The 24,686-nt window shown below is 51.9% G+C and overlaps 1 protein-coding gene across 1 annotated transcript; it reads left to right on the plus strand.

Moving 5' to 3' along the window:
• Positions 1 to 1,641: 1,641 nt before the first annotated feature.
• On the plus strand, positions 1,642 to 24,197 carry LOC104557863 (ADAMTS-like protein 2). The gene is made up of 18 exons (XM_062004352.1): positions 1,642 to 1,716; positions 8,443 to 8,618; positions 10,734 to 10,809; positions 11,283 to 11,385; positions 12,341 to 12,486; positions 13,148 to 13,271; positions 14,522 to 14,602; positions 15,551 to 15,726; positions 16,008 to 16,431; positions 17,028 to 17,448; positions 18,142 to 18,248; positions 18,432 to 18,558; positions 19,193 to 19,406; positions 20,235 to 20,390; positions 20,758 to 20,928; positions 23,103 to 23,279; positions 23,827 to 23,971; positions 24,079 to 24,197. The coding sequence occupies exons 1-18, from the start codon at positions 1,642 to 1,644 to the stop codon at positions 24,195 to 24,197; spliced, it is 3,018 nt and encodes a 1,005-aa protein (XP_061860336.1).
• Positions 24,198 to 24,686: the final 489 nt, after the last annotated feature.

Below are 24,686 nucleotides of genomic sequence, written 5' to 3' on the forward strand. Positions count from 1 at the left end.
GTCTCTGTGCTGAGTGAGCGGCACTCCACACCCTGCCGGCCACAGGGATCCTGCTGGGCACAGGAAGCCTGCCCAGGCACGGGTTTTAAAAGATTAACATGATCACACTCATCAAAATCCATGTGAGAGTCGACTCTCACTCAGCTGGAGCCAGCCCCCTTTCGTCTTTAGACACAACTTCTCCCCCACCTCTGCGCCTCTCCACAGCTTTGCTTATCTGCAGGGCAGGAGCTGGCTCCAGAAGAACATTACACAGGGCTGCAGCAGGGCAAGAAACCAAATAATCCACTCTGAAGCTTTTTTTTTCCCCACCCTGCCTTTGTAGAAGGCAACTCATGGCACAACCGTGTTATTTGTCAGCAGTCCTCACCCTCATTTTCTGTGGCTGGGTCAGAAGCAGATCAACTCCCTCCTCCCCTTACCCCCTGCCTGCTGGCAAACAGCTTTGATCAGAACTCCCTGGTCACTCCCTCCTGCTGACACTCCTCTATCCTTCCCTTCCCCTCTATCTTGAGGCTGAAACTCTTGGTGGGGGAAAAGATGGGCAGGACTCAGATCACCTTCCCACACTAATTGCAGCACATCTGGCAGGCAGAAACCACTGCTCCCTGGGTGCCCACCCCACTCCTGATGCCATTTTTGCCCAGCCTCTGTCCATGCCACACAGCAGCCAGCTATTGGGTCAGCCTAGGTGTGTTGGCACTGAGACTCACAGCATCTCACCGTGAGGTACCTTCTTATCAAAAGCACAGGAAGGTACTAGCAATCAAATTCATCTCTTAAGTTGCACAGCTGACTAACTGTGCCAGCCTGAAAGCTCATGCAGTCCGATTCTACAGTGTCCTTTCTGCAGTTACATGCAGGACGCATGAACTGAGGTGGTGCAGAACAATTTTCACGTGAGACTTAAGCCAGGTGCGTGACTTAAACTGTGGCTGAAAACTTGGGCCTCTGGGCCACTATACCCTCTCCTGGTCAGGCCTAAGTCATCAGGCCCGATGCATCGTGTGGATGCAATTCAGCTACTGAGCCAGCACGAGCAGTTCTCCGTGTCCTGGGTGTCATTGCTCTCCTCCTTCCCAGCATGGCACACGCGCTGCCCAGGCAGGGCCAAAGGGATGCGCTAAGAAGTGAGCTTGCCCAGAAAGGGCAGGAAATATGTATTGGGTAGCAAACGGGTTTTGTGCAGGAGGAAACGAGCAGATGACTTCGCTCGGGAGCGAGGGGTTCGTGCGGGGCCAGGTACCCGAGGCGGCGGGGGGCTCAGCAGGCTCCGCTCGCTCAGTCACCCCGCTGCTCGGAGCTGCTGCGAAGGAGCTCCAGAAAGCGGCGGGAGCAACCCCCGGCGGGCCGGGCGCTGGGAGCGGCCACGGGCAGGGCGGTGCGAGGGGGTAGGCGCAGGCTGCCCGCCCCTCCGCCTTGCCCCACAGCTCGCAGGCGGGACGCGGGGCCTCCCCCAATCCCATCCCCATCCCCCGCCGAGCGGCCGCGCCGCGGGTCGCCGCCCGCCACCCGGCAGGTTGTAAAGTCATTAAGTCCCTCAGCCATGCCGGCCCGCGCTCCGGCGGCGGCTGCTCCTGCTCCCGCCGCTGGTGGGCCGCCCCGCCGCCTCCTCCGCGGCGGCTGCAGCAGCAGCGCGGCATGGCCGCCGCTCCCCTCCGCCTCCTCCGCCTCCTCCTCCTCCTCCTCAGCGCCGCCGCCTCCCTTGAGGCTAAGGTAAGCGGCGGCGGGTGGGACCCCGACGGCGGAGCGTCCCCTCGCACCCGTCTTCCCTCCTTCCCACCATCCTTCCTTCTTTCCTACCTTCCTCTTCCTTCCCACCTTCCTGCTTCCTTCCCTGCCCTGAGGGAGCGGCGGCGGGGCCGGGGCCAGGCGGGGCGCCCCGGGCCGGCGGGGCTGGTTGCAGCCGCCCCAGGCCGGAGGAGGGAGCAGGCGCTCGCCTCGGGAGCGGGCGGCCCGTCGCCCTTCTCCATAGGTTTCTGGTTCTTTGCAGGGAACTCGCGGCTTCCCCCACTGCCTTCCCTCAGACTTGAGGAGCTTCGAGAGGGGGATTTTGGTGTGTCTCCTTCTCCTCTTAACCCCCAGCACCAATGCTTTGCCCGCTCCCCGGCGGCTTGGTACTAACAAAAGGCCCATGGGGGTGAGGTTACCTGAGGAGGCTTCCCAGCATCACCAGAAGCACCATGGGGGAGCAGAACCTTGCCCGGCTTGTGGGTTCACCCAAGGCTGCTCCCCATGTTCATCCCTAGCAGAGAGATTACTCCGGTTTAAGACTGAAAACCAGATTTTCCTCTTCCCTCTCACAAGTGCCAGGCGTGAGTTTAGGCAGCTGCTTTGCCCACAGGGTACATGCCTGGGGATCAAAGCCCCATGCTCCCCTCACCTCTGCCCCCCTTCACAAAGGACCTCCTCAGCCTGGCCCTTCCTCATGGCACTTGTTTCACAGCAGCACTAAAATCCCTCTCTCTGCCAATCCCCCTCTCCTGCCCGAGGCTCGGCCTGGGAGAATGGCCCCCCTTACTGCAGCAGCAGAGGCAGCCGGCTGTGCCCCTGCCTTCACAGGTCACTGCCTGCATTGTGGCTCGGCGCTCCCGTTTCCCCAAGGGGAACCTGGCTGGATTTTTTTGCTGCTGAAGGTTTTCTGCTCTGCCAAAGGAAAAGGGGAGTGGGTTTTGTTTCCCATCCCCCTGACTCCATGCCTGGGGTAATCTCACATGAGCCATCTTAAACTTGGAGAAGACCAGACACCATAGTTTTACTGCACATAACTCAAGTTTGAGGAGCAGCAACGTCTGCTGTTCTGGGCTTGTCTTAATTGTAAAGCTCAAGTGTCTCATATCCACTTTGTTTTTTGCTTCACACACATCTGCTGCCTGTTCTGTTTACCCCTTAACTGTAGGACTGAGTCAGAGAGAAGTGTCAGGCAGAGCAAGCCAGGTCAAGCTAAACAGATACACAACCCTTCATTTCAGCCTGGCCTGGATGGACTCCCCCATCAACACATGTATACAATCCTTGGCTGCTCCTGGTTCTCCCTGTCCCCAGCAGCTGTGTTTGCACAGCACCTAAGAGAAGGGCAGCTTGGGCTGGGAGGAGGGCTGCTCAGCCCTCCTGAGGACAAACACACACCAGAACTGATGCCAGTTATGCCAGGAGGACTTCCCTGCTGCAGGAGATCCCTGCAGAGCACTCTGCTCAAGGATTGCGGGGTGTGAGTTTGCTGACAGACATGGTTGCCAGTATGGATTGGTATCTCTGGTGCAGGACAGCACACAGAACAGTCATTATGGGATTAACCTGCAGTTCTTCTTGCTGTCTCATTTTATATATACAACAGAATTATAGGAAGAGTGTCAAAGAAAGCCTTGATCCATAAATAGGGTAAACAAATTCCGTCCTGCATGGGACAAACTGCATTCAATGCTTCTGAAAAACCTGATGACAGAAGTGCCTCTCAGTCACGCTGCCTGTTACTCCCTTCTTCCTCTTCAAAGGTTTCCATCCTTTCTGCTGGCTTGCCCCAGAATAAGTGCATTATCTCACTTAAGGGAATGACCCGACTGTCTTGGATCAAGTATTTTGTAACAATGTGCAGTACGTATGAACTTTCTGTCACAGCACGATTATGAACAGTACTTGTTAGTTCTCCACTGGCTTATGTTCACCAGTTTTCTAATTCATCTCAACTGAGTCTCATATCTCCGGACTTCTGTTACTTATCTGCTGTGATATCACATCTTAGGCAAGCTACTGTTTTCTCCCAGATTAGTGTTCTTCCCGATCTTGTAAAAATTCTTCTGCATTGCTTATTTTACCTCAGGATACCTTCCCCTCCTGGAAAAACTTCTCAAATATCCCGTTTCAACTTTTCTAAGGAAAATTTGGCTCGTGTCTGCTTCCAACATTGAATTTCTCATACAACTATGTAGTTTACCCAATGACAGGATGAGAAATAGCTTTACACAAACACCAATTCTTTTGTGCAACATCAGGGCATAATTGCTATAGTTTTTTTTTCAGGGCTGTGGTATAGTCCAGCAGCACAGCTTTAGTCAGTGAATCACATGGGGAACCCAAACCAGAGGAGTTCAACATGGTCATTCGGTTACAGATCACAGAATCTTAAGGGTTGGAAGGGACCTTGAAAGATCATCCAGTCCAACCGCACAGCCAGAGCAGGGCCACCTAGAGTAGGTCACACAAGAACGTATCCAGGTGGGTTTGGAATGTCTCCAGAGAAGGAGACTCCACAACCCATCTGGGCAGCCTGTTCCAGTGCTCCCTCACCTGAACAGTAAAGCAGATAATAATCTGACCTCCATTCCAGGCATGAAGACATCTGAAGCTACTTAGTATTAGAGCAAACCACACTATTTACTGAAAAGAGAAGCCCTTAAGTAAGGGGATTGTGGATTTTTTTGGAGGACACACAGTTAATGGCTTCAGAAAAGGGTCTATGAAGAATTTATTTCATTTTCAGCTGATATTTCTCAGAGTCTTTAAGGCTCAGACAGGGTTGAGCAGAACAGTTTAGCCCTTCGGTGGTGGGCCAGCCCTTGAGGCACACCAGGCTGCAACAGAAACCCTTCCCCCCACCAGGCTCCTCTATTGAGGGAACTAGACAGGCATGTTTGTGGTCTCTCTTCCCAGACAGCTTTGTTTCAGGACCCAGGCTTTAATGAATCTCAAGATTAGGCACAACAATAAGGAGACTGGGCCACCGGCACAGTAATTGTAGTTATTCCCAGGTTTCTGGGAAGCTCAGCGTAGCTCAGAGCTGATCCAGAGCATGGTGGAGAGTTAGTAGAGAATTTATTTATCCCTTTTCAGCTTTTCAGAAAGACCACCTGGAAATCCGATAGGATGTCAGTCCAGGCCCACCCTTCTCTGCAGGGTAAAGTGGTTTGTGGCAGCTCGTTTTGCAGCAGGGAGAGGGGAAGCAGCTGCTGGGTCTTGAGTTGGACAGAAAAATCCTTCAGTGATGCTGGCTTAGAGACAGTTCTCTCTGTCATTGGTAAACGTGGAGACAAATACTTTATCCTGGAAAAATTCCCTGCAGGGTGGGGTGCAAAGCTCTGCTCCCCCCAACAAGGGAACAGAAGGTCAGCCCTCACCTACTTAGTTGCATGGCCTGCAGCGGAGGTGCAGAGGCATAGAAATAACTTGGTTAAGCCTCAGAGAGGAAGAAGTGCAGCTGTGCAATCACTGGGTGCCAAGCCACAAACACCTCAGGGGAAATTCTTGTGGCGAGCACCTGGCTGAGCTGGAGTATGGTCTGTCTTTTCTACAGATGTAAATTCTAGACCTTATATTCCTCATCACCTAAGAATTGTGCCTGAGTCTCTTAGCAGAGCACTCACTCCAACCCAGGCAGAGACAGCTTATGAAGACTGGACCCATGTGCATCTCGTGCTCCAATGTTTCTAACCTGTTTCTGTGATTCTGCCAGTAAGAGCACAGTGCCAACAAGAGCAGCTCCAGCATATCCTATAACCAGGAGAGTGCAAAAGAGTTGTTGTAAAGCCCTTTTGATTTCTCTTTCGGCAAGGAGGAGATGGGGGGGGGGAGGGGGATTAACTTGGCCAGAAGATAACTCTTGGGATTTGCTGAGGGGCTTGGGAAACTAAAGCTAGGAGTTAATCTAATCTGGGGTCTGTCTCACAGTCCTTAATTTACTATCTGGAAATTTGGAAAATGCAAGTATCTCTAATTAAAAACAAGAGCCATTTATGTGTCATGGTTAATGCAGATTTATTTCTGACAACATAATAAATTTAGCCCAGATTGGAACCAGCTGCCCCAGCACTAAGTACCTGAAGCTCCCCCTCCACGTCACCAGGCCCAGGACTCAGATGCAGTCATGCCATAAGTCTCACTGGCCAAGGGGACAGCTCAGCATTGTCCTTGCTTATACGAGGAAATCAAGCCTCCTGGACAAGGACTGGCAAGGAAAACGTGAGAGCCAAATCAGTCTACTTAAAAAGTGATTGATTCCTCTGGTGTGGAGAGGAAGCAGGAACAGGGCTTATGGGTATAGGAGACCACATTTTATTACAAAAGAAAAGTCTGTTTGAGTAGCATCCTTCAATAAATCTTCATTTGGGCTCCTGTCATTCCTGAAAGTCACAGTGCAGAGAGAAATGTATCTTATTCTAACTGTAAAAAAAGAGATGCACAGAGGCAGAGCTGCTGATCTTCCCCAAACCTCAGCTCTGCCACGACATGCCAGATTTTCTGTTGCATCCACACAAAACACCTAAGAGCAGGAACCCTGAAAAGGAGCCTGTGACTTTCCACCACTCCAAAAGCACAAAGTCTTTTTCACGTGCAGGGGAAGGTGGATGGAACAGGCTCTTTCATTTCCCTTCTGCTCCATATCATGTTTGCATTGTAAGATCTCCGGGGCAGGACTATCTTGCAGGCAACAGCTATGCAGATCTTTGTTGCCACCTGGGGAAAAGCTGTGTAAATATTACACCTTTTGGTCCATGTGCCTTCCCTCCAGGGAGCCCATGTGCCTCACATAACTACTCAGTGGAGTGATAAGACACCAGCCTTGATTATTACCCCAGCTAAAGGAGAATCTGTATTGCACTGAGCTCTCTGCACAGATGCCAGATAAATCACTGGCATTCTTCTTCCTGACAGTTGTGAAGAGCTTTTCCTTCACAGGCCTTGAGATGCTTATCACAGAGAAGCATAGAAAGGGTCAGGGAAAGATTTTAGCTGAGAGACCTTTGGTTTCTCTGTTAATGGGGAAGCTACATTGTCACCATTTCCATTAACAGTCTGCTTATATGTAGTCTGACAAAAATTCTCATAGGAGACAGGCTGAGATGATCATTTGGAAGAAGAGGAAAAGGTATTTTTGAAAACATTTCTGTTTCTTTTAAATTTTGCACTTCTCTTGAGCAACTCAGCTGCTGGCTGCAGCACTTGGTCCCTGATAGGCAAGTCAGCTCCAGCCAGAACATCCAAGTACAGCAGAGACATTTGTTGTCCTGGTTTTGAAATCAACTGTTGTTATCACTAGAGAGTAGCACATCAGGTAAAGTGATGCTTTTTTTGCAGCAGAGCAGGTTACATTTAACAGGCTCTGTCTGTCACCAAGAAGAGGCACTATGCACATGTTTGAGGCACACTAATTTACAACTTAAAGACGTTTGCTTAACATCAGAAGCACCTCATCTGCCCAGAGAATGTTCTGTTAGCAGGGGCTGTAGAAACACCTGGTTCTCAGTCAGGAATTACACAACAAAATGAAGAATGCTTTGGCCTTATTACACCGTGAAAGAGCATAAAGCCAAGAGTCGGTCAACCAAAATAGAGCACATTTAGTGACAAGCAGACCCTGCTGAGTTTTCTTCCACCTTCATCAATTGTGCTTTACAACAGGTCTGTCACCCACTGCCACAAACCAGCACATTTTTCTAACAATAGCACTGGTACAGCTTCTCTGAGCTCTTACTTTAACATAGTGGACCACACGTGCACAAATTATTCATTTTCTTCTGGTAATACTGAAGTGCTGTCAGCATTTTCAGATAGATAAATCCCTTCCAGTCACTGTCCTGTATTAAACTCATTGCTGCATTTAACAGGTCCCCCAGCTCTGTTTCAATAAACAGCAAATCAATTCCTGCACAGCTAGGCTGCCAAAGCCCCTGGCAGCTTTTAGGCCATCAGACACCAAACAGGGAAATATTGCATGGTAAAAACCAAAACCCAGCTAAAACACACAATCTCTTACCTGTTGGGAACTGTGAAAGGAAGCACAGCCAACAGCAGCCTGTTACAATGGTCATCTCAATGCCAAATGACCTCAGGTTTGCCAAATTTAAAGGCTCAGCCCCAGCAAGGCATATTGGGAAAGGGAGCAGTCCTCTGATCATAGTGGGGTACCTGGACAACAGCAATTGCAGGAGGCTTTGGTTCTGAAGCACTCTTGAAAATGACTTTTGTGAGGGCTGGAGGACAAGGAGCTTGAATCTGAACTGATTTAGTCACAAAGAGAAGTTATTTGTTGAAATACAGCACCAGTGAGTGACAGAGGGGTACTCCCAGCCTCCTGGCAGGCACACCTCCCCACAGCCAAGCACTGCAGCTTTTTCTCTGCTTCCCTGCCTGTGTGTCAGAACCAGGCTGAGCTGTGATCTGCTGTCTGACCTGGCCTGGGAGCGATGCCGCTGCTGTCATTCCTATTGCACATGTCCAGCCTGACAGGCCTTCCCTGCTTTGTGTTAGGAGATCCCAGAGGCATCCTTCTTCCCATACATAACAGTCTTGGAGGGAAGTGTGAGTTTTGAGACACATGTGGCCCCCAGGGGCCTGATCCTGCCATGGTTGTCCCAGTGCTGATTGTTTAGAAGGCATCCAGGTGACATGGTCCCTGGGGGAGCTGCCTTTGGAAGGCTTTCTCTGTCTCGGGTGGCTTGGAGCCAGGTTCTCCAGCTAACCATGCTCTGTTTCTGTCAGGACAGTAGTGAGGCAGCAGATGGAGCTGGCCTGTGGGATGAAGAAGTCACCAAGTGGTGGGGAGAGTGGAGCTCTTGGTCCACCTGCTCGCGGTCCTGCGGGGGAGGCGTGACATCCCGGGAGAGGCACTGCTTGCGGCAGAGGTGAGTTGTGTCCCTTGGCCAGGGCTCAAGTGGCAGAGGGGAAATGGGATGTCCCTGAGCTATGTTTTTGGGTCAGACCTGGGTTTTCAGGGTTTGTTCCCTCTTCTGTGGCATCTTGGAAAGAAGGCAGCTGTTGCCCGCAGGGTAGGCAATGAGCAGGCATTAGTGGGGAGAGCTGACAAGGGAGAAGCATGCTGCAGTGGGGCAGGTGACAGACCCCCTGAATGTGTCACCCACTCAGCCTGGCTCATCTGATGGGGAGCAAGGTGTTGGTCCCCTTATGGGGCTTATGGGAGACTTGAAGATGAGGTGTTTGTGGCTTGGAAATGGCTGGCTCTATTCCTCTCCCCCTTCCCTTTGCAAACCGTTGCTAACCATGGCTGCTCTGACTTGATTTGTAGCCAGTTCCTGTGCTAAGGATGTGGGTATATATTCCCAGACACCTTACAAGGACGTGATTTACTCCCGGCAGCAGCCAGCTCAGCCACATCTCAGCAATTTCCCCTCTTTATTCCCTAGAGAGCTTGCAAGTTTTATTCCCTCTGTCATTTATCTGGCTGTCACCTGACAGCATCTCCATTTGTCCCTTACAACCACATTTGTCCCCTACAGCAGCTAAAGCCCTGGTGTCAATTGGACTGGGTTTGTGGGAGCAGGTCAAGGCTGGGGAACTTCAGCTGCCTGAACTCCCTCTGTTCCCTCTGAGTCACCTTGCCATCAAGCCTTCTTCCTCCTCACTAACCTGCTACTCCAAGCTCCTGAGGTGTTAATGATAGCGGGCATCCTGCAGCACAGCAAGCTCCCAGGGGTGCCTGTCCCACACTCAGCCCCTTTCCTTTCTGCATGAATACACTGAGTGGAGGAGGCTCAAGCCAGGGCCCCCAACCTGCTCTCCTTCCTGCAACACAAAACTTCTTCTATGTGGGCTGGTTGGCAGCACGGCCTGGGGCCAGATGTGTGGCAGTACCTTCCATCTGGATGTGGCCTCCCCACTCATAAACGTCTGCCACTGCTCCTCCTCTCAGGAAACCGTGGCCATCATGGGGAGCTGTGGGGAACAGAGGGCAGGAGGGAGCCTGGGGCTGTCCTGCTGCCAGAAGAGAGCTTTTTCCCACCATTTGGCATCTGCTTTATCCTTGAGTCCCCAGCTGGGGAGGGGAGGGCTTTGCTGGCGGGGTTTACACCAGAGACCAAGTTTGATTGTTTAAATCTTTGTTTTTTGAAAAAAAAAGCTCAACATAAAATCCAGCCAGAAGGTTTCTACAGCTTTAAGGAGAACAGCTTAAATGTGAGCCAGCTATGCCCTCAAAACAATTTCTGCCTGAGTCTGCAGGCAGCCTCCTCTTCACTTGAAAGGGTTGGCCATTTCCAGCCTTTTGGTGTAAAGAGTTGCTCTGGAGGGACAGCTGCAGTGTCTCCAATCAGTCCAGCCTGAGCATGCCTATGGGGCTCTTCATTACACAGTGCATCCTAAGTTCCTAATACTGCCAATGCATTGTCTGCTGCTGATCTTCACACAGACCTCATTGCCTTCATCTGTAGTCTTGGCCATTCTGTATACATCTTCAAAAATTCTTTCACCTTTGCATCAGTCAAGGCCTTCAGCATCCCCTGGATAACTCCTGCAGGCCAGAGCTAAAGCATTGAGTGTTGAGAAATGGCCCTGGTTTTGGTCCATCATCTGCACGAAGCCTTTCCTGCTAAGCTTTTAAGGTGGCCAGTCCCCACAAGAGGTACCATCTCTCTGCCTTCTGCCCAGTGAATCCTGAAATGACTTCCCTGTTCACTGCAAATCCTGGGTGCTTCAGTGGGAGTCATGAACCATAAGAGTCTAGTGTCCTTTTGTCACATCAGCCCTTTTGGAGCTCAGTGGTGAAGGGACACAGTGATGGTGATACTGCAGTTGCTCCCTATCTGCTCAACCTGCCCCCAAAAGAGAATAGCTTAAAGTCACAGTGCACCTGAAAGCATTGAAAATGTGTTTCAAAGGAGGTATTGACTGATCTCAACGCAGAAGGCTTTCCCTCTCCCCCTTAAGTCAGGCTTGACTTCTCTGTCATCCTCAACATCTTAGTACTTCACAGACCTACAGCTCATTTTCTTTCTGCTTTGAAGGCTCCAGATGCCCCAGGGAGCAAACAGCACCATGTGTGTTGGTCAAGCCAAGCACTACCAACTGTGCCAGCAGCAGGTGAGAACCACTTCCAGTACTGACTGGTCCTCACTGGGGGATGTGGGAGGGTCACACACAGAGCTGCAAGAGTACCAGCACTCAGGGTACACATGGTCTGTCGGAGGAGTGCAGACAAGGGGTGCCATCCACTCCTGGACCAGTTGATGTTGTGCCTTTGAAGACATGGGAGATGGGCTCTAGTCTCTGGGACTGAGAGGTGGGGGAAAAAGGATAGAAAAACGTATTTGTTGTGGGGTGAAGGGAGGGATGAGGCTTTTCCAATATGCTTTTCCCTTTGCTAGGAGTAATTTTTGCCTTTGGTGATGGAGGCCTGGCCTTGCTGGTTGCATTACGGCACTCAGAATCACTGATTCCTTCCAGGGTGGACAGGGCATTTTCATCCTCCAAGGATGCAGCAGGGACCATAATGCAGCTGTCAGAACCATAGCTGTGACATAGGGAGCTTTTGATGACATTTCTTCCCTCCATAGCCCTGCCCAGCCAACACAGCAAGCTTCAAACAGCAGCAGTGCTCCACTTTCAATGCCAAAGCCTTTGGGAAGCGCTACTACCACTGGATGCCTCTCTATCCAGGTGGGTTTTTACAGCTTCACACAGGGTCAGGGTGAGAAAACAGGCACAGGAGAAGGGGAAGGTCCCTGGGGATGAGGGATGGATGCTCCTGGCTGGTCTGGAAGTGCTTCCCTATGCTCCCTGCTTTGGAGAAATCGTTGCCTGTCTCTTCACAGAACTGCTCCACCCAGCCAGGCCTCCTCTCTCACCACATTGCTCCTGTTTTGGATCCTACATCAGCAAGCACTGGTGGGCAGACAGGACACAGGCTTCTCTGAGTTGTCTTGGCTAACCAGCAGTCATCTTGGCAGAGTGGGTGTTCACGCTCTTTGTGCCTTCTACCATTTTGGCTGCCTCTGTCACCCAGCATGCGTCCCACAGAGTTGGTGGTGGGTTGTTCTGAACAGGATGCCCATCCATTCCCTGCACAGGCCAGGAAGATTGCTTCACATGGGTTGCCAGTTGTCCCTTGAGGCCCAGACTGGAGGCTCACCTACGATGCTCACTTCTTTCTGCACCCACTAGTTTTTCTTTCCATTAGCTGCCAGGGGGACAGAGGACATTGCTTCTCTAGCTTCAGTTGCCCAGCTGAATAGGGTGTAGCTGCCCACAGCCCCACACAGTCAGTACCCCTCTTACAGGTCTTTCTTGCTCTTATGTATTTATGTGTGGCCTGGGATCTGCTGATGCAGCTTCCCATGCCTGGCACAGGGGATGGCACTGCAAAAGGAAAAGGGCATGGCAAGGAAGAGGGTTTGCCAGCAAGAAGACTTTCTTCTAGGCATGGTCCCCAGCTGCAGCCTCACACCATGACCCCTTTACTGCTATGAAATTTGTAGCCTTGGGGTCCCATCTCAAGCAGCAAGAACATCCAAGGTGACAACAAATTGTCAGTATGGATAAGAGGAAAGTCCTCTTCCTTGCTGCCCATCTCTAGGCACCTTGATCTGCATGGTAACTTTCTCTGTCCCTTCAGATGACTTCACCAGTATCTCCAACAAGCCCTGTGACCTCCAATGCACCACCCAGAGTGGAGAGAGGCAGCTGATGGCCCAAGCACAGGATGGTACCTCCTGCAAGGACAGGACATATCAGGGGGTCTGCATCAATGGGAAGTGTGAGGTGAGGCTCTGGGAGGGAGCAGTACAGAAATTTGGGAGTCTACGTGCATGATTGAAGGTATCACAAGATCTGGGGTCCTGACGGGAACTTGAAGCTGAGGCCTGGTGTGGAGTAATTACATCTACTCCTGAATGCCTGTGGGCTAGAGCAGGGAGGTCCACACAAAGGAGATGATATACATTCACAAGTTCCCACTGAGTGACAGCACTTTCCTTCCAGCATAGAGAAGACTAGAATTGCAAGTTTGCTTACAAAGTCATCCAATTAAAAAACAAAGAGTTAAAAAGTCTTCTGTTTGATTTATCAGCTCATAGAGGAAGGATGAAAGGTGGTTGTATGCAACAGAGGTTCCTTACAGCCTCAGAAAGGCCTGTCTTTGATGCAGCATCTCCTGGAGATGAGAAGGACTAGCCTAAATACAGACACAGAAAGAGCCAAAATAGCTTACCTGACCCTTACTCCGCTCACCTACACACACGAGCCTCTGCCCTGGGTTCAGGGGCACAGGATACTCAGGTGAATTCCTGCTGCTGTTGGATTCAGTCACTACTCCAAGATACCCTACATCACCAAAAGGGCACGGTAGCCTTTCCTTGAAAGGACCCTGCCCTGTGGAGATAAGCTGGCCCCAGGAGACTCTCTCTTGTTTTCTTCCTTGCAGCCGGTGGGGTGCGATGGGAGCCTGTACTCGCCCCGGACGATGGACAGATGCAGGCTGTGTGGAGGGGACGGCAGCACTTGCCACCGTGTCTCAGGCAGCTTCCGAAAGGCAGTCTCACAGATAGGTACTCCCTGCTCCCACAGTCTGGAGACTTCACCTGCTCCTTCTTACCACCAGCTGGCATGAAGGGTGACTGGCTTGAACACGGGTAGGAGTTGCCCAGCTGCTTGGTGGAAACAGCTGAAGAGTGCTGCCCCTGCTTAAACGCCTGTGTTTTGTCCTTTTCCACTTAATCATCAGAGGAGATTGGTTTAATGTGCTGTATATTAGGCTGGTAAGGTTTCCCTTCACCTCTTTACAAGAGGAAGCAGCTGGGGATCTATTTGTTCCTATTGATTTTGGCATCCTGCCCACCTCAGATAATGTGAACAGATCAATGAATCTTCTTTTATTTGTGCCACGTATTCATTTGAAACTGGAGCTCCTGTGGTGAGGGTCACAGTGTTTGTTTCAGCCTGCACTTAGTCTCCTGCCTTCCCCAGTCCTATGGCTGGCACAGCTGAGGGACAGTCCCTCTGAAACTGGTCTGAGATTCATCCCTTGCAACCTCGTGGCCTGCTCCTCCATCCACAGAAGGAATAGACTGTGGCGTGCTCATTAGCAATGAATTAACTGTGGTTTGAGGATGTTCTGGAACATGATTTCACACTGTTGTTGTTTCACTGGTCTGCCTCACTCTCTACAGACACCAGATTGGAAAAGCACTTGGGCCCCTTCCCAGAGCAGGGGTAATGGTGCTAACAACCCCTCTGGCAGTAGAGATTCAGTTGTGACTTTCCACTCCAGTCCTCATCACATCTTACAGAACAGACAAGGCCTGCATTTCTAGCAGGAAAGACAAACTGCCAAAACACACAACTTTAAGAGCCTTCTTACTTCCTCTCCCTTTAAAGGTCAATTTTTTATGCTACTCTGAAGACAAATTCTGTTGAGTCAGGAGCTGAAGAGACTGATGGTCTTCACCTTCTGTTCAGCACCAGCCCTGGTCACTACTAAGCTTTTTCTGTGCTCTTGCCAGAAGGAGCATGAGAGCACATTTGTCAACACACCTAGAGCCAGACTGTTGTGCAGCTCCTTCTTGACTCCAAACACAGCACTGCTCAGGCTGAGCCTGATGCTGATCTGTAGTGGGACTTCAGAGGGGAGATGGGATTAGAACTCAGCCTGGTTCAACATGCACTAATGTCCTTGGTGTCCTGCCCCTGCAGGGCAGTGCTGCCCTCCTGTGTACACACTTGTCCCATGAGCTGCTTTTCCTGCACAGATCTTTTTATTCTTCCTCAGGGTTTCCTCACCCTGTGCTCTGTTCCTCAGGTTACGTTTTCATCACCAACATCCCCGCCGGTGCCACAGACATCCTCATCATCGAGCGCAGGAAAACAGAGAACATCCTAGGTAAGGGGACGGATGTGGAGAACCCAGCTCAGCTGCCTGGGAGGTGGACAAGAGCTCTAGGCACTCCCACATGTGATGTGGGAGAGCTCTCTGCGAGCAGTTCCTCCAGGGTAGCACAGGAGCAGTTTCTCTCTCACTGCCTCCAGGAGGCAGTGGCAGGAGGGACATTTGGAAGCCAAACTCACTATGGGCAGTCCCTGTTGTGAAGACATTTGTGTTCTTAATGGGGAAGGAGATGAAAGCGGCAGACACTGAACACTACTGGGCTGACCTTATGCACAAGATGAACACTGCAAGGCCTGGGGTTCTTCTTCTGTCAGGCCTGGCTGGTATCAAAAATAGCCTGGACAGCAGGACCAGGGAATTGATTGAGGCTGTACCTCAAGCGGTGTGTTCAGTTTTGGACCCCTCACTACAAGACAGACATTAAGGTGCTGGAGTGTGTCCAGAGACTGGTATTGAAGCTAGCGAAGGGTCTAGAGCACAAGTCTGATGAGGAGTGGCTGAGGGAACTGGGGATGTTTAGTTTGGAGAAGAGGAGGCTCAGAGGAGACAGGATCACTCTCTGCAACTACCTGAAAGGAGGTTGTAGTGACTTGGAGGTCAGTCTTTTGTCTCCAGTAATGAATGGTAGGACACTAGGAAATGGCTTCAAGTTGCACCAGGGGAGGTTTAGATTGGAGATTAGGAAGAATTTTTTCTCTGAGAGGGTTGTCAAACACTGTCCCAGGCTGCCCAGGGAGCTGGTGGAGTTCCCATCCCTGTAGCTGAGCTGCTGAAGGACAATGGGTTAGTACTGGACTTGGCAGTGTGAGGGGAGGGATTGCATTTGATGACCTTAAAGGTCTTATCTAACCAAAATGATTCTATGATCCTCTCTGTCATAAGCTCCTCTCTGCCAGTGCAGCCACACAGAGCATCACATAAGTCTGTGTTCTCTCTCTCAAGCACTTGCAGACGAATCCGGCCATTTCTTCTTCAACGGCAACTCCGCCATCGACAACCCCCAGAACTTCAGGGTAGCTGGCACCATCTTCAAGTACCGGCGGCCCTCCAGCCTGCACTCAGATGGGCTGGAGTACATCATAGCTCACGGGCCCACCAACCAGTCTCTGAACGCCATGGTACGTCAGGAGCTAGTTTTAGGCTTTCCTATCTTGTTTATCACAAAGTCATGAGCTTCCCTCTGACAGAGGGAATACTAACCTGGTTCCCAAAGCCAAACCTGTGCATGTACGTGGCTGAGGAAGCTAGGTATTGTCTTGGGCTGTGTTCCTCTTGGACCTACGAGGATGAAATCTTCTCTTAACATCTCTCACAAAATGCATGTGGGCAGAAGAGGTCTCTGGGAAGCACACGTCCTAACACTAAAAAAGGGTTTGTTTTCTTTCCCTGTTGCCTCCAGTACTATAATTTCAATGGCAAAATGCCACACGTAACTTATGACTACACGGTGCCACGGACACCACCCCTGCAAACTGCAGCCCCTGCCGTAGACAGCCCTCTCTATCATCACCTACCAGCGACCAGCCAGAACCATCCTGTTCCAGCCAACTCCAGAGCTGCCCAGGACTTCAACACCACATGGCTCTCCCTGTTGCCAGATGACACCAGTGAACAGCTTCCTTTAAGAGAGGGGGATGAAGATTTAGGCTTCAGCCACCCACATTTCTTCCAAACTAACTCCAGCAGTCAGACTCAGGACTGGGGCTGGAGACAAGGTGAAGAGAAGAAGTATGACTTCCAGATAAGGCAGGTCTACCATGAAAATGCAGCAGGAGAGGAAGAGGACCAGGAAGCAGCAGCAGTTGATGGAGAAACAGAGTTGGGTTGGTTGCTTTCTTTTTCCTTCTCTCCCACTTTGTTGAAAGCAAACATCCCACATTGGTGGTCTTGAAATCTGAGGTGGCATTACTATCAGAGCAGCAGGAGAGAAAGGTGATTAATAGAGGGGTGGAAACTGTCAGGGAGCAGCAAGGGCCAAAAGCTCTGTAAGGGAAGGAGAGCTGGGAGAAGGTGGCCACAGCACACACCAGGCAGTGCTCTCTCAGGCAGGGCAGTCCCATGGCACCTGAGCTGGGCAAGCAGGACAGTGACAACAGCAGGTCCTGGCAACAGTACAGTGATCATCAGGTGAAGAGAAGGAGGCAAGTCAAGTCTAAAGTCAACTTGGGAAAGCTAAACAACAATTAAAGGACAAAGTAGACTTGCAGTGTTACCAGGACTGAAGGCCCAGGCCTGAGCTTAAGCGGAGGACCTGAGCAACAGGCAGAGAGCGTGTGTGAGGTTGGTCAGGGCAGTTAAGGCCTGTTGATACACCCTAGTGGCAACTGATGATTTTGAGACCAAATGCTGAATAGTTTTTGCCTTGTTAAGTAGCACATGCTGAAGTACAAGTTAAATCACTCCTGTGTTTTTCTTCCAGCTCTCAGGTTCAATCAAATCTCCATCAGCACAGCTGTACCCTACAGCCTGAGGAGGCCTGAGCTGTCAGAGAGCGGCCGCACGGCATCTTCCAGGCTTCGTCTTTTCAGGAGGCTGTGTCACCCAGACCCACCTCATGCTGCCTTCTGTAAGGACCTGCAGCCCCTGGCAGCCAGGCTGCTCCCCAGGACCTCCACAGCAGGACCACGGACACAGACGGCTGCCCGGTGGCCACAGGGCCTCCACAAAGCGCCGGCCCGTAAGAATTCACTGGAGGACTTGAAGGTTGAGGCATTTGCTGGGAGTGAGGGGAAAGCAGCCAACTACAGCATGATGGCATCTGTGGAGAGCCCTCTGCTAGGTGCCAGCCCAACCACGGACATCACCCAGGCAGAGCCTCTGCAAGCCCCTGGCACTGAAAGGTGGCACTTGATTTCCTGGGCAAAACAGGAGCGTGGTTAGCTGGGGAGGGAGGGTCAAGCCAATCCTCTGGTAGCTTCACTGTTGTCCTTGCTGTCCCTGTTCTCCAGTGTCCATCCAGCTGCTGTAGAGGCTTGTGGCCTCCAAAAAGCACAACTGGCTCAATGTAGAGCTCCCAGAATGTATTTTGCCCCCACCTCCAAGGGATCCATTTCAATGGGTTGTGAACGGCTTGGGGAGCACCAACGTTGATATGATTATAAAGACCAGGAGCCATAGCACGTCACATGCACATGTTTACCAGCATACTGTGCCCCTTCTGTCCCATTCTTCTGGGCACACATACCTCTAACTTCAATTTGACAGGAAAGCAAGGGACAACTCTTAAACATTTCTGGCAAGCCACAGGTGAATGATCCCATCACATTAAATAAGAGACACCTCGTGTTCAAATAGACAAGTCTTGACTATGAACAATGCCTCCTCTCAGAGGATGCCGAGCCATTGCTTTTCACAGCCTTGCTAGTTGAATTTGGGAGGTGCTTTACACCCTGACCTTGCCCAAGGTGGGGAAGGTGCAGAGCAGAAACATTGGGTTTTGTCGCATCTCCAAAGAGTGAGAGGAGGAAACGCACAATATTTTATGTTGGCAGCAATTTTTCATGTCCAGCTCACGCCGCCTCCTTTTTCCACAGCAACGAGTTTGATGTGAGCCCCGTGGGTCACGATGACATCAGCTTGGCTGACATGTACCGGTGGAAAGTCTCAGCTTATGCTCCCTGTAGCTCCACCTGCACTTCAGGTAAGTTTGGCTTCCAGTGACTGATACGTCAGGTCCTTTTTGGCCATTGATGGGAGAGAATATTGGTACTTTTTCAAAATGGCAGTTTCTGGTGCAATGAACACTCCAGTAATTTAATCACGGTGGGAGAAGCTTTTGGATCTGTTGGAACCTGACCAAAAGAGGATCTTGATTGCCCAGCAGGTATCAGCACCTCCTATGCCATGTGTGTCCGGTACGATGGAGTGGAAGTGGATGAAACATACTGTGATGCCCTGACCCGACCAGAACCTACTCATGAGTTTTGCACAGGGAGAGACTGCCAGCCCAGGTGAGTGGAAGTGACATAGAATCATGGAATCATTTTGGTTGGAAAAGACCTTTAAGATCATTGAGTCCAACCACTCTCCTAACACTGCCAAGCCCAGCACTAACCCATGGCCCTCAGCACCTCAGCTACGCAACTTTCAATATCTGCAGGGATGGGGACTCCACCACCTCCCTGGGCAGCCTGGGACAGCATCTAACAGTCCTTTTGGTGAAAAAGTTCTTCTTAATGTCCAGTCTAACCCTGGCACAACTTGAGGCCATTTTCTCTTGTCCTATCATTCATTACTTGAGATAGGAGACATCAGGTATCCATGGGGACAACAATGTCTTTGTAAGGATCATTTTCTGCTCCAAGTATACAGTCATTTCTGGGCTGGCAGGTCCACTTCAACAGCTAATCCCTTGTATCCCCTTGTAGCCAAAAAGGAGGGAAGGAATTTGCTGTCTGAATTGCCAATTGAGGGTAAATTACCTTCCAACACCAGAATCCCCCCTTGACACAGACATGATACATGGATTGATAGCAGCAGCTACTGGATGAGGGAGTCCCAGGCACTTCCCAGCCACCTCGTGTCCCTTGTCCCCCTTACCTGGGTTTTCCTTTGTGCTTTCTCTCCTGGGGGCTGCCTGTGGAGGTGGGAGACCAGCCGGTGGAGCGAATGCTCCAGGACCTGTGGTGAGGGCTATCAGTACCGCACCGTGCGCTGCTGGAAGATGCTGGCTCCAGGCTTTGACAGCTCTGTTTATGATGACCTCTGTCAGTCAGCTGGGCTGGCCAGGCCTATGGAGAGGAAAGCCTGCAAGAACAAGGCCTGTGGGCCCCAGTGGGAGCTCTCTGAGTGGTCTGAGGTAAGCAGCAAGAGAGCTTTGCTCCCAGAGGTAAGCAGCCAGGGCTCAGCTGGGGCCTGGAGGAAGGTAGCTGGTAGGTTTTAGGTGCTGAGCAAGCCCTTGGCCAACTGCATCCTGAGGAAACAAGGAATACCTTTACCCTCAGATCCTCTGTTATGACACTGCTTGACAGACAAAGGCCATTGCAGAACATTTCTTCTAAGGTCACTTCTCAAGCAGGGACATTGACCCAGTGAAAGCCTTGCGCGCAAGAGGCTTTGCCTCTTCCAAATGATCTCGGGGTGAATGGGGAAATAATAGCATGGAGATACAGGGAAGCTAAAACCCAGTGGAAATCCCTTTGGTTGACTGTCCACAGCCTGCTTGGGACTGGGCCATAGGCACTGTGGCTTTCAACAGCAGTCCAGGTATCAGCATCTTGGAAATAAACCAGTAAATTATCACCAGAGAGACCCACCTTCCTCTTTCCCTGCTGGGGCCTCTTCCCATAGTGGCAGGAGGAAGATGAGGCAGAGCTGTACCCCTCACCCTCTGCTTACCCCCTCTCTCTCTGCTCCAAGCCCCAAGGCTGACTCTGGCAGAGCTGTACCCCTCAGCCTCTGCTCACCCCCCTCACTCTCTGCTCCATGCTCCAGTGCTGACTGGCAGAGCTGTGCCCCTCACCCTCTGCTCACCCCCTTTGCTCTCTGCTCCAAGCACCAGTAACGACTCTGGCAGAGCTGCGCCCCTCACCAGCCCTGCTCACCCCGTCACTGTCTGCTCCAAGCCCCGTAGCTGTGCCCTCAGCCCCTGCGTGCCCCGTGCCGGGCTCACTCGGTGTCGTTGCAGTGCTCGGCGCGGTGCGGCACGCAGGGGACGATGAAGCGCGCCGTGCGCTGCTCGGTGGACGCGCCGCTGTGTGACGAGTCCCAGAAGCCCAGCGGCGAGAAGGCGTGTGCTGGCCCGCCCTGCGACCGCCGATGGACCGCCTCCGAGTGGGGCCCGGTGAGTCGGGGGCTCTGCTGCTCCCTGCTGCCGGGAGCACAAGGCTGGCAGGAGGGAGCAGGTGGGTGGTCATGCCACTCTGCTCTTTTGGTTTTCCTCTGGCCAGAGGCTAAGAAACTAGAATAGTCTGTAAGTTTGCCTCTTGGTGCTCTAAGTTTTGGTTAGCAGCAAGGTGAGCTCCATTCAATGCACTGGGAAGCTCAGGGTACCTGGAAGTGCAAACCCTTGGCCAGATGTACCTTGGGATCTGGTGCCACAGCCCCGGTGGCAGGGCAAAGCTCTGGTCTCAAGTCTCCTGGCTTCATCACCCTTGACCCCTCCACTTTCCTGTTCTCTGATGTGTCTGAATGCCCTTTGTTTCTCCAAGTGCTCAGGTTCGTGTGGTGAGGGACGCATGAGCCGCTTCATCACGTGTCGCAACCTGGAGGGCCAGGTGATCTCCAGCTCGCAGTGTGACCCAGCCACCAAGCCCCTGGCCATCCATCCCTGCGGAGACAAGAACTGCCCTGCTCACTGGGTGGAGCAGGAGTGGGACCAGGTAAAGCCAAGCCCAGCCCTGTGTGCTTAGCTTTCTCTCCCACCCTGTATCCCATGGAACATGGGGTAGCATGGCTACCCTGTGTGGTGTGACTAACCATGGAGCTGTACACTTGACCTCACTCCTTTTAGAAAGGGAGAAGGAGTAATGAATACTCCAGTTTGTCCCCTGACATGCCCTATAGACCACCACGAAGCCTGTGGCAATGGCTGCCTTCCCTGGGACCTCCAGCGGAGGGCAGCAATGTCCAAAGTAAATTGTCCTCCTCTCCTACTTCTGCATCCCAGCTGGCAGTTGCAGACACCTCAGCAGAGCTCTTTGTCTAGGATGTGCACTCATCCCTCCCGAGATTTTGGTCCCACCACTGAAGAGAAAACCTCAACAAAACCAACTTCATCTCTGATAAATAATAGCGAGAGGTAAACCTGAGCCACAGCCAGGATGCCAGCCCTGGAAGTCACATCCAGACCATGAATCTCTACTTACCTGAGTCCCTAGAGTCCAGTGAACATGGTCCAAGTGCTTCATTCCATCAGACAATTTTTCTCTACCAATATGCTTGCTCCCCTTCTGTTGCTCAAGGCCTAGAGGCTTTAGGCTTCCCAGTGCAAGCCCATCCAAATCCCATAGCACTCAGAATACACTGAGTCAGTTGTGGGGCCCAGGCTTTGTCTTTAAAGTCTTGAGCAAAACAGGGATACAAAGGAATAAAAACCTCCAGAGAAGCAACCAAACCCTCTCCTCTCCAACCTTAGCTAACCCTCTCTTGCCACCTTTTCTAGCTGTTGAGTACATGCAGCTGAGCCTCCCTCCAACTCTGTTAGTAAGCACAAACTGGTTAAACCTGGGGACCTCTGGCAGTTCCTTAACCCCCTGCTGCTCTGTCCTAAGGTGTGGATCACACCCAACACTGCAGTGTTAAGTTTGTCAGTTTGTCAGCTATGTCTGGGCCATTAAACTCACCTGAACTCTGGAGACCAGCTGAGCTCCCCACCTTTGTAGGTGCCAGCTTCTTTGCCATGTTCTCTCAGCTGATGAGCTCTGGGTTCACAGGATAACTGAGGGCAGATGCCAGTTAGCTGGGCTGGCCCTGCCATGGTAAAAAAGGGCACAAAGCAGTGAAATCTCAACTGGCAACTGCTTCCATGGGCATCAGGGAGCTAAGCTGAGCTAGAATCAGATCTTGCCCCCTGCTACTTCTCGTGGTGTCCTGAGCAAGTCCTCCCAGCTAAGCTTTGGACTCAGTAGCACTTGGCTGTGCACATTTCCTGCAGTGCACCAGGTTTGTTCCCTTGGGCCCCCACAAACCTTGTCAGTACTCCAGGATGTAGGTTGCTACACGAATACACGTAAGACAGAACAGCTCACCTTGCCTGCTCGAGGTCACCTGTGGTAGCTGCTCTCAAGGCCAGCCAAGGTGAATTCAGCATCCCCAATGCTGGTGAAACAAAAATCAATGGCTTCTCTCCCCACTCCTCAAGAATCATAGAATCATGGAAAGTTTTGGGTTGGAAAAGACCTTTTAGATCATTAAGTCCAACCCCTGCCCTCACATTGCCAAGCCCATCACTAACCCATGGCCCTCAGCACCTCAGCTACAACGCTTTGCAATATCTGCAGGGATGAGGACTCCCCCACCTCCCTGGGCAGCCTGGGACAGGGGCTGACAACCCTCTCAGGGAAAAAATTCTTCCTCATCTCCAATCTAAACTTCCCCTGGGGCAACTTGAGCCTGTTTCCTCTTGTCCTGTCATTCATTGCTAGGGAGAAGAGACCCCACCTCACTACAACCTCCTGTCAGTTGTAGAGAGTGATCATGTCTCTCCTCAGCCTCCTCTTCTCCATGCTGAATATCCCCAGCTCCCTCAGCTGCTCCTCATCAGACTTGTGCTCTAGACCCTCTGTTGCCCATCTCTGGACATGCTCCAGCCCCTCAATGTCCTTCTTGTAGTGAGGGGCCCAAAACTGAACACAGCACTGGAGGTGTGGCCTCATCCTCACTGAGTGCAGGGGCATCATCATTTCAGCTCCTTTGTGGAGACTAATTGCTCCTGTGAGCTGGGCAGCACGACCTCCGTTAGACTGGCCTTGCTTCTGAGCAGGATGCCATCTTCCCTGAAGCTCAGCAGCTGAGGAGCATCGTTTGTTGCGGTGTGTTGTGTCCTGTTCCGCAGTGTGACGCGAGCTGCGGCCGCGGGGTGAAGATGCGGGTGGTGCTGTGCGCGGGGCTGGAGGGCGGCCTGTACAAGGAGTACCCTGAGGAGCGCTGCGGAGCCTCTCACAAACCTGAGGAACGGGCTGCCTGTTTCAGGAGGCCGTGCTCAACGTGGTTCACCACTTCCTGGTCTCAGGTAAGGTTCGGGGTGGTGGGGAAGGGTGTGAGAGGAGGCCTCCTAACCCTAGTTGGTGGGACTGGCACACACACAAGCTGGAGCCAGCCTTAGAGCACACGGATTGTTGCTTCAAGCAAGAGCATGCACCATGCTGCAGGCATACAGGATACAGCTGTATCTCCTCCTCTGCCAGGAGTTAATGTTCTGTCTTCCTTTGATTTTAACTAGTGAGTGTCTGGGGAGTGGGAGAACAGAGGAAGCTGGGCCTGGCTCGCAGTGGCCATTTTCCCCATCTACTAGCACAGCACCAACACTCAAAAGCAGAACCAATTCCAAGTTGCATTAAAGAGGTGATGGCAAACTCCTGCCTCGCTCTGCCTGGCTCAGGGAGGCTCCTCCAGCAATGAAAATGGAGCATAAGCTTGAGATCAGTGGGGGAGTTGACCCAAACGCCCTCAAGAACAGTTTCCAAAGCAGCAACGGGGAAGCCTCACTGAAAGAAAGAACTAGAGAACTCTTGTAAAGCCTCTGATGATCCCTTTCCTCTGTGTCTGGCTGCCGACAGTGCAGCAAGACGTGTGGTGCTGGCGTGAGGCTGCGCGAGGTGAAGTGCTACCAGGGGGAAGCGCTGGCTCAGGGCTGTGACCCCACTTCCAAACCAGAAGCCAGGCAGACGTGCCAACTCCAGCCGTGCCCCACGGAGGCACCAGGTAAGTCTGGGAGAGTAGGGAGGATGAGGAGCCCTTCACTCTGCCTGCCTCTCCTAGGGAAACACATCTCCTTTCTAACCCTTCCTGTGGATGCTTCTCTTCCCCAGAAGATGACTGTGAAGACAAAGCGACGGCCAACTGTGTGCTGGTGCTGAAGGTGAAGCTGTGCTCTCACTGGTACTACAGGAAGGCTTGCTGCAGGTCCTGTCGGCTCAGGTCCCCCTGACTGCTCCAAGGCCATGCTTCCCTTCCAAGTTCAGGGCCAAGGGCCCCCTCAAGCCAGACTTCACCACTTGCAGCCACTCCACTTGGCTGTGGAGCCAGTCCCTGTAGCCTGTTCAGCAAGGAAGGATTCCAAGGACTTAGTCGTCATTGTTCCCTCTCCACAGAGAGGATTTCACACAAGACAAACTGTCAGTTCCTAGAAAGCTACTGAGGAGTGAGTGGGGAAGGCCTGGCCCTGCTGCCCTCAGCTCTGAAGGGCTGCAGTTGGAGGTGGTGGGGCAGGGGCTGTCCCTCTGCACTGCCCTGCACATTTTTCTACTGCAAGGGCCATTTCCAAAACACTGAAACATCCTGTGTCACAATAAAGAGCTACACTGTAGAACTGTGGTTTGGGGATGCATGTGCCTTCTAGAGGAGGAGGCAAAGAAGGAGGAGGAGGAAGGACACAGGAGGAACAAAAGCAAGAGCAGGAAGGGTGGGGAGGAAAAAT

Source organism: Colius striatus, chromosome 10, assembly GCF_028858725.1.
Source record: "Colius striatus isolate bColStr4 chromosome 10, bColStr4.1.hap1, whole genome shotgun sequence".
In the NCBI taxonomy this organism is placed as follows: Eukaryota; Metazoa; Chordata; class Aves; order Coliiformes; family Coliidae; genus Colius; species Colius striatus.